Source organism: Triticum aestivum, chromosome 6A, assembly GCF_018294505.1.
Source record: "Triticum aestivum cultivar Chinese Spring chromosome 6A, IWGSC CS RefSeq v2.1, whole genome shotgun sequence".
Classification (NCBI taxonomy): Eukaryota; Viridiplantae; Streptophyta; class Magnoliopsida; order Poales; family Poaceae; genus Triticum; species Triticum aestivum.
The window spans coordinates 506,112,498-506,126,512 of record NC_057809.1 but is presented as its reverse complement, the minus strand read 5'-3'; the positions used below and the strand labels follow the sequence as shown (position 1 = coordinate 506,126,512).

Below are 14,015 nucleotides of genomic sequence, written 5' to 3'. Positions count from 1 at the left end.
TCTCGGGGATGGGTTTTTCTTTTTCTCGTTTTCTCGTGTTGGTCTTTGTTCGTGGACTTGTTTCGTTCCTTGATGTTTGTGAGACTTGTTACTCCTGTTACCTTTCCGTTCATCGGTCATTATCGTTATTATTGCACTCTAAGCATTATATTGTCAAAGTGGTGAGTCTACAAAATCTAGGGGGAGTCTAGTCTTGAAAGTGTGCCCATGCTTTCTAACAGCTAGTTCCTATTGGGGCACATATTCAGGGGGAGTTCCATGTAGATTTCATTGACTTATCTCTTGCAAATCGTGTTGTTGTCATCATCCACCAAAAAGGGGGAGATTGAAAGGGCATTTCCCTACTTTATGTTTTGGATAATGATGACAACCCTTTGTTGGTCTAATCGTGTGTTATACGTTTGAGGTTCTCGATGCTTAGGCTTATATCGGATTGCTATTGCCTCTCGTAGGAAAAGATCGAAGACGTGTCCTCTACGCTTTTATTCTCTTTGGTCATAGGGAACCCGTACTATCAAGAGGGAATCCTCATTAGAAAGCACCGGGGGAATCTTTTCACGTACACGTTCATCACCCCTCCTTTGTCTTCCTCAGGTGTGAGAGAGTTTTTCCTTGTCTCTTCCCCTATCCTTCCTGCTCACTATTTCTGCCCAGCGATTGTACCGCTCTCTGGAGCGGTTGTACCGCTGGGTCTTGTCGCTCACCAGCTTTGCTCGAGCGGTTGTACCGCTGCCTCCGGGCGGTGGTACCGCCACCATGCTCTGCAAATGCTGGGGCAGTGGTTCCGTCCATGCACCGCTCAAGTACCGCTCACGCTTCTGTTTTGATGCGGTTCTTGGGCGGTAGTGGCCCGGTTGGTCCGGTCGTTCCATGATGACCGGTACCACCGGTGGTCCAAGCGGTTCTTCCGCTCAGAACTTAGCTGCCCAAGAGATCAAGGCCATGCAGTTGTTCCGGGCAGGCACCGCCCAAGTACCGGTCAAGCTCCTGTTTTGATGCGGTGGTTGTGCGGTGGCCAGGCGATTAGTCCGGTTATTTTTCTTAGCCGGTACTACCGCCCGCCTGTCTGGTTGTACCGCTTGGTAGGGATCTACAGATACACCGTGAGTCTCGGTTGTACCGGGACGAGGACCGCTTGTACCGCTGCAGTGCAAAAAACGCAGTAACTGTTGGAATTGAGGGTTACTATATAATTGAGCTTCTCCCACCTACCACTCTCACCTTTGACCTCTCTCACTCCACCATTGATGCACTTCAAGCTCTCTTGCCCGATCTCTCTCTCTAGCCACTCAAACTTGTTGATTTGCTAGGGATTGAAGGAGGAGACCTAGATCTACACTTCCACCAAAGGATATTTGCTTCCCCCATGCTTTCTTGTGTGGATTTTGTTACTCTTGGGTGTTTGAGCACCCTAGACGGTTGAGGTCACCTCGGAGTCATATTCCATTGTGGTGAAGCTTCGTGGTTTCGTTGGGAGCCTCCAATTAAGTTATGGAGAGAGCCCCAACCTTGTTTGTAAAGGTTCGGTCGCCGCCTTCAAGGGCACCAATAGTGGAATCACGACATCTCGCATTGTGTGAGGGCGTGAGGAGAATACGGTGGCCCTAGTGGCTTCTTGGGGAGCATTGTGCCTCCACACCGCTCCAATGGAGACGTACTTCCTCTCAAAGGGAAGGAATTTCGGCAACACATCCTCGTCTCCACCGTCTCCACTCTTGGTTATCTCGTGCCTTTACTTGAGCAAGCTTATTTGTTTCATATCACTTGCTTGCTTGTGTTCCTATCCTTGTTGCATCATATAGGTTGCTCACCTAGTTGCATATCTAGACAACCTACTTTGATGCAAAGTTTAAATTGTTAAAGAAAAGCTAAAAATTGCTAGTTGCCTATTCACCCCCCCTCTAGTCAACCATATCGATCCATTCACCTGCGTTTACAAGAAAGTGAGTGGGAGCTCGGTAGCATTTCTCATATTGTGTAGCCTCCCACATCTGGCCAGCCGACGCCCTGGGGCATCACGATCCGGGCAGGGTAGATCGCAGATCGCGACAGATCACCAGAGCGGACAGAGGGGTGCAACAGCGTCAGAGCACGATACAGGTGCTGACAGGTGGTGTAAAACTCGTGGCGAAGAGCTCGGTTAGCTCTATCCAGCCCATCAGCATGCAGAACCAGGTTCTGATGGTAGAAGGGCTCTCGGGTGACAGTGGAGTAGGCAGCAGTGTAGTATCCCTCCGCACCAACATCGGATGCGATAGCAATGTGCCTGAAGGGGGAGGTATCCAACTCCTGATACTCTCCACGGAGACGTGTCAGAGCAGCATAAGCAGCATCGTGGACCGCCATATCGATAGTCACTCCAACACCATGAGCAGCGTGCAGCACGATAGTGGAGTCATACTCCCGAGAGTAGAGGTGGACGATGGCACGGTACTGCTCCTGGTTGAAGTCCTGATACTCCTCATAGACGGTGTACTCAGGGTGCCAGCGATAACCCAGATAGGTCATCATCTCAACTAACACAGCAGGTGATCCTGAGGCACCAATGGCCGTCGTGTGGCGCACGACCTGCCTCGTGGGTTCCATCTGAAAACAAAGATGTTTTCACGGGAGTCAAATGACAATGTGGATAATGTTCATATACTACTCTAAAGAATAACTAGGGCTTATCCAACTTCTGGGTGAACATGGTCACGGGATCCTAGTGTTAGAGTTAGTAAAATCGTTTAACCCGAGTAGGAGAGAGTTCAGTGTCCCAGAGTAAGGATCGAGGAGTAAAAGAGCCTAATACCACCCAGATGGCGATGTGGGCCCGTAAGGCACACAACCATGTTAGTAAAAGTTTTTGTAATGTCTAGACTCAACTTCGGCCAAGGAGTGTGGAAGGGGAATTCCTACAGGCAGTATATGATATATTTGAAGTGTTATTAGATAGACATTAGAATTACGGAAAAGCTCATAGTCAAATTTGATCATGCAAATATAAATTTTAGTTTACTCTTTGGTGAGGTAATTTGTGTTAGTAGATGCGGATTTTTATCTAATTCGATTATACATGATCATATCTGAAACAAATAATTTTGTAAGATGTATGAGAACTTTGGTAAGGACATTGGCGAATGATAAATGGCCCGCCATGCAAAATCATGGATTTCCGTAATAATATCTCGTTTTCTCTTACACTTTTCATACTTTCGTTCTATTATTAGGATCTTACAGCTTAAATAATTCTAGACTACGTGGAGGTAGCTTCTTTTTCTGTTATTGTTTTAACAATAATATAATAGGTAGATACTTTTTTACCTGTAAAATAATTGCCGTCATCAGTTGTCGTTACAAACCTGGTTAACTTTCCACCTCATTGCTTGCTCTAGGGACACTTATACAGGCTTGGTATTGTTTGTGGAGTGACGACAGCCAGATATCACCTCTACTCAACTTGCTATCATGTAAACTTCCTGGCGAAAAGGATGTTCATAGGATTTTTCGGAGGCTTTAGATTCTTAGGAATTTTTCTTTTCCTACGGAGCTCGTTCGATTTGTAGGATTTCAACCCTTAGATTCTTTTTTCTTTTGCAAAGGATTCTTGCACTCTATTTTTGAGGAATTTTTTTATCCACGCCAACCTCATGTTAGAGTTTCATTGTTATTTATGCGGTATCAAACACTTGTTGATCCTAGTTCTTGCAGTTTTTCTATTAAATTCAAGAGGACATACCACTTCCATCACGCGTTTAGAAATTCCCATGAATAGAAGATGCCCAAATCTGAAACTACTCAACTTAGCTTTGCGTTCTTGGTGGCTCTGGCTCAGTCGTATGGATACTACAAAGATGTGAAAATAGTTCAATGTCTAGCCCGCCTGAGTATTTTTTTTCGTGGATACTTAAAGATTGTGTATCATTTCATCAATAGAAGAGTCAAAACAGTACAAAGACGGTTACACCAGTGCATGTGCGCGAGTCGGCGTGAAGGTGAAGACCAGAGCAGGAAACATGGGTTGCTCAGTCACAGAAACACAAAGGTCGCGCTTGGCATGGCCATTGCTGAGCATCCTCCTGAATTGCATGTACGAGACGCTAAACAGAGAGCCGCAACCCATCGAAGATGCAACTGTAGCAATGATTTCAAAGCCTCAAGGCGGTGAGGAGGATGATGGAGGAGAGCAGTTGGTGATGTGCACTGGGGGCTAGAGAGTAGGACGTGGCCCACTAGTCAACGAGGATCATTGCCGGTGATGGTAAGGCGATTGTGGGACAACACCTCGTGCCAAACTCGGCGAGTGAAGGAACAACTGACGAGGAGGTGCTGGAGATCCTTAGGTATCTGGTCGCACAAGTAACAAACCTCCTCGTGCGGAAGGCCCCGACGGCCGAGACGATCGGCAGTCCAGAATCGGTCCTGAATGACGCGCAACACCGCCCATGCCTTTGAGGTGATCCGCCAGTATGGGTCGGCGATCGAACCCTGAAGTGGGTAAGCTTGTCTCACCAGGGGTATTGTCCCCGGTTTCCAGGCATCTCACACGTCTACGGGTCAAACGTCTAAAGAGCACTCGACCACAGTACACACATATGATGATATAATTTGACAATTGATAGATTATAATTGGCACCTTTCGAGTTTCCACTAATTGAGAAAAATGACATATTTGAGGCGGCCATTCTGACCGCAACTCCAGCCACAAGTCAGAGGAGACGAAGTAGACTTTGCTATCATTCCACAGCCCGAGCGACATATCCTTGTGCGATCACTGATCCTTCTCCGATCTTCCACTAGGGTTAAGTAGGCGTTGGGTCAACTCAAACCACAGCCGCTCATCGCTCATCACATCATCATAGAACCTATGCAAAACATCCCTGCCCATCCTCTACCTTTCCAACACCACTGTCCATATATTGATATACACACACGCACAGTACCACGAACGCACCAGTGGAGGCGCACGGTGAAGTCATGAACGAGCCCGGCAGCGCACTCGTGGCCGAAAGCGAGCGAGGAGCGCAGGCGCAGCGCACACCGGAATGCAGTTTCCTGTCGCGTCGCCGCTGGTCACTCCTTCGAGATGCCCGCACGCCGCACACCGATCGGCATCTAGTACCACCGCCAGTCCAGTCGCCTTCAGGATGGCAACTGCACGTCCAACTGAACTGCACGGCGGCTGATTAATGGCCACTGACAGGATAGCCGAGCCAACCGAATATTACACTGTTGACAGACAGCGGCGTCGCGATTGCGTTTCAGCCGCGCGCTGGAGCAGCGTGCCAGCGCCGATGGAAGGCAACACAGTGGTGCTGTCGTCGTGTTGGCTTTCGCCGCGAGTGGCGCGCTCGGCTGCGGAGCCTCCGAGGTGACGAAATGACAAGGATAAAGTGATATCAGGACACTAGCAGCGGAAAGTAACTTCATCCTGGAGAGGATGTGTGGCACGAGGTTAGAGCATCTATAACCGGACGTCCCGAACCGGCCTCGAAACACCCGGCGATCCGTCCGGTCACTGACCGGTCACGAAAATTTAACTCAAAAAAACGCTTCTAACAGGTTTCAAACGTCCGGCTTGACCGGCACATTTCATATCCAATTTAAATATGAGGCGGATATAGGCACGCACGGTCGCGTCCGTCACGTAGGACTGACGACGAGGTCTTGCAGGGAATAGCCCGAAAACCCGGCGGTCCGACGGACACCTCCGCCGTCGCCGCGGTGTGAACGCCGCGTGACGCCGCTCCGGCTCGCCGCCCGAGGTCAAATCCGGCTATTTAAGCCTGCCGGCGTCCACCGACCCTAGCCCATCCACCTCCTTCCTCTCTGCGCCGCCACCTGCGCCGGTCCGCCTCCTCTCCCATGCTCTTTGGCATCGCCACGGTCCGACGAAAGATTGCCACATACGCTATGCTCACGCCGGAGCGCCGGAGGCAGATCATGGAGGAGATCCAGGCAAGGCGCTCCGCCCGCATCACTGTCGGGCTGCCTCCGGACTCGTCGGAGCCGGAGAAGGAGGAGGAGGGAGAGCAGCTGCCGGAGCCGATGGAGATGGCAGATCCGGAGGAGGACGAGGCGGAGCAATCTACTTCGGGCTTCAACATGGCATAGTTCGCCACCGTCCAAGCCGCGGAGATGGCGGAGCAGCAGGCCATCCTGAAGTCCATCTAAGATGAGGCCTATATGAAGGCCAACCAGCAGGCAGTCGGATGAGCCGGAGCTGCACCTGCCGCCCATGCTGCCGGAGCCAGGCACGGAGATAATCGACATCTCCCTGAGGAGTAACTAGATCATCTACGTAGTACGTAGGTTTTTTAATTTGCATGTTTTTGTAAGGATTTAAGAGTCTAGTGTGAGATGTCTAGATGCAATTGTGCTAATTTAAGGAGTGTCCGGTCACTGCTTGAGGACGCGTTCGGGGCGCGTCCGCGGGGATTTGATGGGTCATATTTATCATATGCGGCTGTCGATGCTCTTACGCGCATTCATTTTTGGGGTGTTGTGGTAGTTCTTAATTACCGTTAGAGAATTTATGCATGCCACTTTTGATGTAGTAAAATGCATGCTCTGCCCATCTCACCTCACATGTTTTTTTCTTTTGAATTTCAGATTTAAAATCATTTAAATTGAAACACCAATTTATGCTTCATTTGCACATTCGTGTTCCTTGCGACGACTTCTTTCAAACAAGACTGCTCTTGATTACATTTTGACAAGTTTTATAAACTCCAACAAGTTTCAACCATTAAAACTTGATAAAAAAAACAAAGGATAAATTCAACAAGCTTCATATTCCAACTTAAACCTTAAACATGATTGCTTGTTTCAATCCACTATCACCAATGAGACTATCCCTCGAGCCTTGGAGCTTGTACTTTCGATTTTACCTGCGTGCGAACTAGCGGTTGTCGTCCTTTCCACCTTCCACTCTCCCTCTTTTCTCATCTATCTTCTTCCTGCTCGCGATCATGCACCACTTTTCCACCTATTCCTCATCCCAATCAGACAGTGCATGATTGTTCACCACATAAGATTAGAGAGCAAACGCCCCACATAAGATTTCCCTGTATAAGAATCTTGCAATAGTAGTGTGGCAATTGATTATTCAAATCCAACCAAACGATAGAGAACTAACCCTTGGTTGGGTGGCTTGTTTTGGTAATTGTACTTCTGGTTTACCAAGGATCAAACACCATGTTTGAGACCAAAATCATATGGTTTTTCAGGGGATGTGGCGATGTTCCCCTCTATAACGGATGTCGAGATGTATATACATGGTGAGTATTTGTAAAACTAGGTTAAACAATGATTGGGTCAACTGCTCAACCACAAAGGATGGTGCTGTGTTTATATTTATGAAGGAGATTTGTACATGCTATCAGTGGCGGAGCTACAAAGAAATTGCTGGGCGGGCCATGCTGAGCAAGAATTTACCCTCACGTATAGATCCTGGACTGGGCTAGTAATTGTTGCAATTCAAATATATACTCACGTACATGTAAAACATTGTCTACTCCATGTGTGACGGCGGGCACATCGACGTCGATCATCTTACATGCATCAACTTTGGCCCCATGCTTTGGATCGTCTTCACACCTAATGTCTACCCCCTCCGTTCCTAAATACTTGTCTTTTTAGACATTTTAACAAGTGACTACATACGAAACAAAATGAGTGAATCTACACTCTAAAATATATCTACATACATTCGTATGTAGTAGTAGTCATTTGAAATGTCTAGAAAAACAAATATTTAGGAACCGAGAGAGTAGAGTCTAGAGTCTAGAATAGGGTGGACTCACATCTTAATGCAAACAAAGTTAGTCATAAATAAGTCCCGGACGCCGACTGATCACCACACGCGTTCCTAATTCATGCAAGCTGGTTGCACCCGTACCCCGTACCAGGGCGGCCCCCCCTCTTTAATCATTGTCCCGAACGGAGCAAGCACACGCAGGACCGGAGAAACAAATACATCCCAGACAGCCTAACAGGCGTCGCAACCATCATCATGCATGCATGCATGGCGCAGTCGTGCAACCCGGGCTTCCGTTGAGGCCCCAGATTAGTACTAATAAGAAGGCCCCAAAGGAAGAAAAAAAATGCCAATGATGCAGGCGTAATGAGTGTCTGCAACAGCACCTCTGAACTTTCAGATTAGTTTTCCTCTTTCATGATGATGTTGATGATGATTTGGTGCTCAACCGATCGGCTGCTTGGTTGGTTGCTCGATCTCTCGCTGCATGATTTCGAGATGAGTGCTGCACCTGATGATGAGACATGCGTTGCCGTATTATAGTAAAGATGTACTATATTCTCGCACGCATAATTTTCAGGAGTTGATTAGTGTTGACCAAAGTGCGAGACCTACAGATTAAATACATACACTCACCACACGTCAGTTGTTGCATGCATGCATGCAACTGCAAAATCACATCCCTCGCAAAAAAAAAAAACTAAACTAAACTTGCAAAGCACATCCTGGCTCAGCGGGAAAGCGGGAATCGATCACCCTCGCTCAGAATGCATTAGTAGAAAACGGGTTTTTAGTCTCAATTTCAAAGAGAAACCGGGACTAAAAGATTGAGACTAAAACCCAAAACCTTTAGTCCTGATTCGCTTACGAACCAGAAATAAAATGACTTCACGTGACCAATGTCTAGAACTTCACCTTTAATTCCGGTTGGTAACACTAACCGAGACTAAAGAAAATATTTTCAAAAAATTATTTTTTTTATTTTCTCCAATTTTTAAATGTTTAAATTATTTGATAATTTAATCTCTAATCTCTAATCATCCTTCATCATTTCAAATAGTCTAACTTCCTGGCCGATCACCCATCCTTTCACTACTCCAGCGTAAGCACGCTTAACTTCCAAGTTCTATTCCCCCTCGTTTCCAAGTCTGCACTTGTTGTTTTCCTGACAATAGTAAGCTGTCAATCCTATTAACCCTTAGGAGTTGAACTTGAGCATGAAGTCACACGTTTCACCGTTTGACTTCGAAACTATTATACTTAAAACCAATAATTATTTAGTAACATTAATATTTCTTGAATAAGTAGTTTGATAAAAAATTCAAAAAAAAACATAAATTTGAGGATAACCTTTTTTCCTTTCAGAATTTGTGGATTCTAAAAATTTGTAAAACGGCCTATGGTCGTCGAAGTCGGATCCGGATTTTCATGCTGAACATTTTGATATATTGTATGGGTTTTTTCGACATCGTATGCAATAGTTATGGCCGTTTTACTTTTTCATAACATTTTTTGCAAAACATGTCCAAATTTATGTTTTCTAATTTTCCTAACTAGTACTTCCTCCGTTCCCAAATATTTGTCTTTCTAGGCATTTCAAATGGACTACAACATATGGATGTATGTAGACATATTTTACAGTGTAGATTCAGTCATTTTGCTCCGTATGTAGCCATTTGTTGAAATCTCTAGAAAGACAAATATTTAGGAACGGGGGGAGTAGATGCAGTCACATAACTTCATCTCGAAGGATTTTAATTTTTGAAGTTTTTGTCATTGTCTTTTGTTTTTTTTCAAAACTGAAATGGCGATACACGGAGGGAGGGGGCGTAGAGTTTGAACCCCTTTAGTCCAGGATGGTGTCCATCCAATCCTACTGTCGACTACAGCTGCTAGCACCGTCCCAGCCAGAGTCACAACTAAGGTTAACGAAGCCAGAGTCACGTTCTATTAAAGTGGCAAAATGAATTACTTTTTAACAAAAAAATAATTGAAAACAATAATTAAAGGACTAAAACAACTATATAAGCAAAGCAGTACTGTTTTAATTAAAATCCTAATTTAAATTAGTCTAAAAATAACATAATAAATTTTACTGTGACAACAATCTGACATGTGACTAGGAGCAAAAAGAAATAAATTAAAACCTATTTTTAAACTCAGATTATTCACAATCTAATGGCAGAACAAGAAACTAGACAAAATTTGAATCTAATGCAAAAAAAAAAATCACTCAAAAAAATCAAATATCTTAAAAGATATAAGCAATTTAAAACAGAAACTAAAAACAAAAAACAGATAGAGAAACAAAAAACAAATTTCAGAACCCTTTAGTCCCGGTTTGAGACATGAACCGGGACTAAAGGTTCCATTTAAACCGGGACTAATGCTCGTATTAGTACCGGTTCGTAATGCAACCGGAACTAAAGGGTGCATTGAGCTTGAACCAAAGTCCTGTTTTCTACTAGTGATGGTTCCTGAAGTCGATAAGAACCAGTAGTGCGTGCACGAGGATTGAGGTGAAAAGTGAGTAGAGGTGAAGCAACAAAATGTTCATCTCTTGCATTCTAGGTTACTACTCTCTTCGTCCCATAATATAAGGGCATCTTTGACACTATCTGATGTAAAAACGTGACAAACCCCACGACCCGGGTAAGTGGAGTTGGGGATCAAAACGGGAAGTCACTGTGGCACACGGTGCTGTCTGTCACTCGCCACCACGCGGCTAGTAGTGTAGTACTACCTAGGTGGATGGTAGTACACTGGTATATAGTGGACAAGTTGCTTGCGTGCGCCCCGCGTATGCGTCGACATGCGCACGAGACGCACCCCACGAAAGAAGACAACGGGTTTAGGTCAAGCTTGTCGCCGACAGGGCACGACTTGAACTTGCGTGCTGTGCGATGCTCGCAGCCATGATGCTTATCTATCTATCTAGCTACCTAGCCAAAGGGTGCATCATCCATAAGTGTGATGCACGACCACTGTGGGTGAAGCAACGACGCCACCTTTCGGCTTCGGGACCTCCGCGTGGAATCGGCTCAAGACGTTAGTATTGCTTTGATTTGCCTCGTAGTACCACTGTACCAGGACACTCGCAGTTCATCAAGTGTACATAGTTTCGTGCAGCCCGGGAGTCCGGGACGGGCGTGATACGAACGAGATAAGCGTCTGTCTGTTTGTTTCTCGCAAAAAAAGAAAAAAAAAAAACGAAGTTTGCGAGAAGCTCATGAGTCAGTGGGCTAGATCATTCCTCCACCAGAGCCTATTTGGTAGATCGAAATGGACAGCAAACGACGAGCATTATGTGCCCCCGGGCTATGTGGCGCACTCGCAGCGCAAGTTCGCCGCACACCAATCCAGATCCAACTTGATCGCTCGGGACGACATGCTTTCCGCCCCGGCCACCCGGATGCACGCGCAACGCATGTGGACGAGTGGTCGACAAGTGTGAAGTGCCCGGACACGCACAAAGTAGATGTACTAGATCCAATCCAAGCCATGCAACCAGGCAAGGATCGTGCTACTGTCTCCGTCTTGATGAATAAGTCATTTCGCGTAGTACGTGGGATCGTATACTCGTCGCTGGTAGTAGGTCGATCTTATCTCGCAGCACCGACACGCGTTGACGCGCGAGCTCGTGCCTCCTACATGATGGCCGGGCGCGGTCGGCTTGCGTCGTGAGTGTGCACGCGCGTGACGTGTGAGAAGAAAATAAAATACCAGGGTCAGCTTTAGCGAGCTCACTCATGATCGATGCATGCGCATGTGATGGATGGATGATTCCTAGTTCTAATCGGCATCGGTCTGCTGAGTAGCGAGTGCTGCGTGTGTGTGTGCGTGTGTTTTGGTTGAGTGCCCGATGATTTGACTTGAACGACTCCACATACAGTTGACTCGCTACATGTACTCCATCCGTTCGTAAACATAAATCTTTCTAAAGATTCTGATAAGGATTACACAGAGAGTAAAACAAGTGAATCTACACTTCAAAATACGTCTATATAGATCCGTATGTAGTTCATATTGAAATCTCTTAAAAAGACTTATATTTAAAGACAGAGAGAGTAGTCGCTAAGAGTAGTTACGTACTTTACAACTACGAATATTTACTGAACACTTCGACATAACGTCGTGGTATTTCCTCGAAAAAAGAAATGGTAAACATCGTAGTATATTAGTTGTATAAATTGAGAAATTTCTGACGGGCTACGTTAACTTGTGCGTTCGCTATCCATGTATATGCGTACACGAAGCCGAAGTAAAATCGTTTTCAGCCATCTCCTTTTGATTATATCTCCTTCTACCCTCGGAACATATATAGCCAGCCAATTTAATTTGGCAGGCTTATCGCTTTCCTAATTCCAACCGTTAAATTCCAAACCAACAAAGTCACGCAATTAGGCTTAATTTAATTCAACTGCCAACAGCACTATAGTACGACCCATCCGACCGGACACCCATGATGGACATGTAATTCTGCCACCCGCAAAGCCCCATCGTCGTCACCCCATCAATACGCCCACACGTACGTGTACGTGAGTTGAGTTCCAGCCGCAAATACATACAATGCGACCGACGATCTTAATTAGTAGAGCTAATCAAATCGAGCGATCTCAGCTAATCATGGTCAGATCGGCGAGTCTTGCTAGACTGATGATGATTAATTAGCTACGTACGTGGTACTAGTTCATTAACTAGCCGAACCGTCCCGGGTCCCGACCGGCTCGTGGGGCTCTACAAATACCCGCGGAGCGGCGACGCACGACGGCACAGAGCGCACGGGATTCGCAAGCGCACCACGAGAGGAGAGGAGCCAAAGCCAAAAGAGCCGGCGAGGAGGAGGAGGAGGAAGGGGCGTCCACCATGGGCGTGAGCCTGGCGCAGGCGGTGGCGGAGCTGGTGGGCAGGTGCGCGCGGCGGCTGTCGCGGGCGGCGCGGCGGCTGCACGTGCGCCGCCCGCCGGGCTCATCCTTCCCGTCGCGCGCCGTCGTGCCGTTCCTCGGGGCGGCCGGGGGCAAGGCCAAGAGAGCGCTGTCGTGGCCGGCGACGTCCTCGTCGAAGAAGGGGAGGGAGGCGGGGCCGACGGAGGAGTGGGGCATGGAGGCGGACGACGGGGTGTGGAGGAAGGAGATACTCATGGGCGAGCGGTGCCAGCCGCTGGACTTCTCCGGGGCCATCTACTACGACGCCGAGGGTCGCCGCCTCGGGGCCCCGCCCACGCCGCGCACGCCCATGCGCAGCCCGCTGCCGGCCTCCCTCAAGCTCGCCGCCAACGCCTGATCGCCCCACCCCCCACGCCGGCCCGCCGTCGTCGCAGCGGCTCGCCCTGCGACTTGGCCAAGATCCATCCATGCCTCTCCCTCTGCCTCACTGCTGTACTGTACATGGTTCTATTGCCGCTCTGTTTTTCCTTCGCTCATCTCCTCTCGAGAAACCTCTGCTTTTGGCGTGCGTAGTGACCAGCTAGTGAGCACCGTGACACCGTGTAAAAGAAGTTTTAATGAACAGTGTTACTAAATCTCAGTCGATGTTATGTTCATGAGATCTTACATGAAAATCGTGCTAAATCTCAATACATGTTCTTCTACCCACTAATGACACCGAAAACTTGTAGAGGCACGCAGATGGGAGAGCGCATATTTGCTCAGTCGTGTCGGCAGCTCGATTGCGCCGTGATCCACAAAGTATTTGGATTCCGCATGGGGCCACAAAGTTTTAGGTTTCAAAACTTGTGTTATTGTTATTAAGTTTTAAGTTTTCGTCGTTTGCTCCTACCAAGTTTCAACAGCTGAAACTTAACAAAACTTTGAAAACTCATTAAAACATATTTAAAATTAATCTTATTGAAAGCCCTCATCGGAAACATGAATATGCAAACAAAACTTAATTTAAAGTTTTGGTTCAAAAGATATAACCGATTAAAAATCAAAAGCCAAAAGAAAAATGGGGATGCGTTCCACCGGCAACACCCATGTGTGCCACAAATCCCCTCCCATGCCCCTTGAATTTCACTACCTCGATTTTCATTTGTGGACTTTCACGTCACCTCACAAGTTTCATCCTAAAAAATTCCTTGTTAACTCTTGTATCTTTGACTTAATAAGGTATCAGGGTTTACCCTCTTTTCGAAGCACAGGTAGATGTGTGGAACAGTAATTTATAGGGACATTGAGAGTTGAAAGAATCTTAGCAGGCACACACACACACAACAAGTTTGTATATGGAGATTGCTCGGGTGTAGTTTGAATAAAACTCATGTACTTGGGTTGGGTGC

At 46.8% G+C, this 14,015-nt stretch overlaps 1 protein-coding gene across 1 annotated transcript; it reads left to right on the top strand.

Annotated features, from left to right (window-relative positions):
- The first annotated feature begins 12,497 nt into the window (after positions 1 to 12,497).
- Positions 12,498 to 13,264, top strand: LOC123130846 (uncharacterized). Its single transcript, XM_044550645.1, has one exon. It carries the CDS (start codon positions 12,605 to 12,607, stop codon positions 13,019 to 13,021), a length of 417 nt encoding a protein of 138 aa, XP_044406580.1. The 5' UTR covers positions 12,498 to 12,604; the 3' UTR covers positions 13,022 to 13,264.
- Positions 13,265 to 14,015: the final 751 nt, after the last annotated feature.